Genomic DNA, 3,339 nt, shown 5'->3' on the forward strand with positions numbered 1-3,339 from the left:
ATATATATATATATATATATAATATATATATGTATGTATGTACATTAAAAATGGGGAAGGCCAGTTTATGGGATTACCTTACATGTTTCCCGTCCATGAAGGGTTTTGCTTTATGGCGTATCATCAGATTCGAAAAACCTGTTGGCCTATGACCTCTTGAAAATTATTTTTGAGAGGTCATGGGCCAAAAGATTTTGGGGATCCGACAATACACCATAAAGCTAAACCCTCATGGACGGGAAACCTGTAAGGTAATCCCATAAACTGACCTTCCCTGTCTTTAATATATACTGCTCTACATTTTAGAGTGTGCTTCTTTCGGATTTATGTTTTTTACAAACTATATATATAATCAGTCTGTATAAATAATGTATATGTTGAAAGCCTTCTAGACTGCTATTCGTCTTGAGAAAGTATGCCTTATAAACATACAGTGTTAAAAACGTAGAAAAATATCAGCAGCAGGCAAAAGTCATGCAGCATTGGGGGTAAAATTGCTGAATCTAGATTTCTGCTTATTAGCTTCAGCGGCAGCAAATATCCATGTCACTTCATGTTAAGAAAACATCAGCTGCTTTCTATATCTGAGACTGCAAGTCAAGAACTGCACTTCAAAAGTTATTCTTCATGGTTTTCTGTAGCTTCTCTCCATAATCTGCATGACTCAAGAATACCAAATAACACGTTTACAAGTATGACTTCTTCTAATTTAAGACGGTAGATTATGATTTGAAAGTAATTTGGCTGCTATGTCTAACAGGTTGTGGACTCATGCAAAGGCTTTCTTTTGTTTTCTCAAAGTGAACTTTATTGTATTTGTGTATCCACAGCTCAGTCATGGCTAAACAAAACTATGATGAAATGTGTTCCAGTTGTGACAATTATGTCTTTTGTATTTCAAGAACTATTGTTCATTATAACCTTTATCTAAAATGATAGAGTGTGATTTATTAGAGTTTGGGCTGTTATTTTTAGCTGGCTGAATGACTATATGTGTTTGGCAACTACTCTTTCTCAGATCTGTGAGCAGTACTACACTGTGATATATGTTTTGTAAAATAATTATAAGCAGTTCAGAGCCAAACTATTTCCTGGTTGTGAAAACAGACCAGGAATTTCTTTGGTATTATGATGTAGCCAGCCTAAATGATGAAACACAGCTATAATTTGCTTGGCAGTAGCAGAAATATTCCCAATAAAACATTATAATATTCTTGCTGTAATACAAACAGTTTTTTAGCTATCTAAATTACTTCCTAAAATTTACTAGTGTTAAGGAGATTTAAGGTGTTTGCAAGTTATAACAAAAATTATACATAATTTTCTTCTATTTCCTACACATCAACAGAGAATATACCTCTTCCCATCTTATTGGTGCAATAATTCAATAGTGTTTAAAACAGCATATGTTTTGAGGTTGAAAGTACATCAGTAATACAATAAAAAAAAATTAATAAAAAGTTACATATTAATAAAAAGTCATGTGTGCATAATATGTTGTGAGAATGTACATAAATATTTTTGTTTTACCAAGTCAGTTGACTAATATGTTGTAGAAACTGTTCACATATATTTTCATGTTTGTAAAATTAAATGTCTTCTAGCAAATAATGGTCAGTAGTTCAGAAAAAAGTTGTTTATTTAATCTGGTGAACTTTTGCAATCAGCAAATGATTTCTCATTCACTTGGTCGTTTTTATGACTTAAGACAGCTGATTTTGTTCTGTTGAGGCTAAGCAAAAAGAAAGCAAACTACAAACTAAAGAGAGAAAATATAATGAAACAGACAGCTTCTTCTGTAAAGTAAAAACCAGGAAAAAAAAGAGGAAATAGTTTGACTTCTGTTAAAATGGCAAAGATGGCCAACATATTACTTGTCACTGATTGGCTGATATAACACATGCAAAAAAGGATAAAACACTACAATATAACTTAAAAATGAGGTTGCTACAAGTGCTTTCCTCAGTATTTCCAAACAACATTATATCAAAATATCATTATCCTTTTAATATCTTTTTTTTAAATATATTTTTATATCTTATGAAATATGAAAATATTTCATTTTTTATTACTTCTTCCATTTATAGACTATTTCATATGTCTCGTCTCATACATTTTGCTCAAGATATATTTTTGAATAAATTTTTTGATATACTTTCTAAGATACATTTTATTTCATTTTTGTATATTTTTGATATTTTTTTTTTATATATCTTTACTTTATTTTATGACCTGTTTTAGATATCTTATACATAATCTGAGTGAATTGTTTGTTTATATTTGCAAGCAAGTTTTATTATCAATCCTTATTCTTTACTCTTATTTCTCATTGTTTCTAATCAGTCATGATACAGAAACTACCGATTGGATTGACCCTCGGCTCTCACATTTACACAAGTCACAAACAGAAGACTATAGTGATGATGGTAAGTTTAATTTTATGTTATACATACCTGACTCCGACTGAGGAGTGGTGGTAGCCATAATGAAACCACTTAAAAACCAAAAGAAACAAAAATGTTCCACAAAGTTTCTTTAACTCTCTCCACAGGTATCACAACAATAAAATTGATAGCAACTTCTGGGTCCAATAGTGGCAGCAATGATATAATAGAAAACTTGAAAACAAACACTCTCAGCATTGATTCATGTGATGATTGTCATCACTACCATCATCATCGTCATCGTCATCATCACCATCATCATTGTTGTCATTCACAGATCTCACAAAGCTAAATGTTTGTGCTTGTCTGTCCACTGCTTCATCTAAACTTCGCAGAAGGATTTGTAGAATAGTTTGTTAAGTTCACTTTCAATGAGGAGTGAAGAATCTTCCTTCACTCCCCCTCTCCTTGCTAACTGAACTTATTTAACTATTCTAAGAATTCTCTTGCAAACTAATTGATATTGATGCAGACAATAACCATCTTCCTTGGATTTTACCTTTTATTTTTCTCAATTTGGAAGGAATACTGACTTTTATTGGACATGAATCCCATTACATCAGTCATTTTCAGTGTTTGTTCTGTTACTGTTCACTACTTAGAGAACATAAATTTACAGTAAATTTAGTTGCTTTCTTCATTTTTTGCACTTGTGGAACTATATGTAGCTTTAGAAAACATCTTTTTTTTTTCACTTAAATAATACATAACTGAATTCCTGAAATAAGTTATTACTTGTATAAAAGCATTAATCATACTATTTGATCATTTATATTTATATTCATGTTTTAATCAGTATATTCTTAGATTTTCTTCAGATGTTTTATATTCATATATATATATATATATATATATATATACATTCCAAAATGTAGCTACACGTGGATATATATAT

The 3,339-nt window shown here is 30.5% G+C and overlaps 1 protein-coding gene across 2 annotated transcripts in view; it reads left to right on the top strand.

Annotated features, from left to right (window-relative positions):
- Positions 1-3,339, top strand: part of LOC106872181 (membrane-associated guanylate kinase, WW and PDZ domain-containing protein 1) — a 709,375-nt gene that overhangs the window by 376,557 nt on the left and 329,479 nt on the right. For both annotated transcript variants that reach the window (XM_052966880.1, XM_052966879.1), the window contains exon 8: positions 2,344-2,426. In XM_052966880.1, the coding sequence (XP_052822840.1) occupies positions 2,344-2,426 (83 nt within the window). The remainder of the gene's footprint in view (positions 1-2,343; positions 2,427-3,339) is intronic.

This window comes from Octopus bimaculoides, chromosome 4 (assembly GCF_001194135.2).
Source record: "Octopus bimaculoides isolate UCB-OBI-ISO-001 chromosome 4, ASM119413v2, whole genome shotgun sequence".
Classification (NCBI taxonomy): domain Eukaryota; kingdom Metazoa; phylum Mollusca; class Cephalopoda; order Octopoda; family Octopodidae; genus Octopus; species Octopus bimaculoides.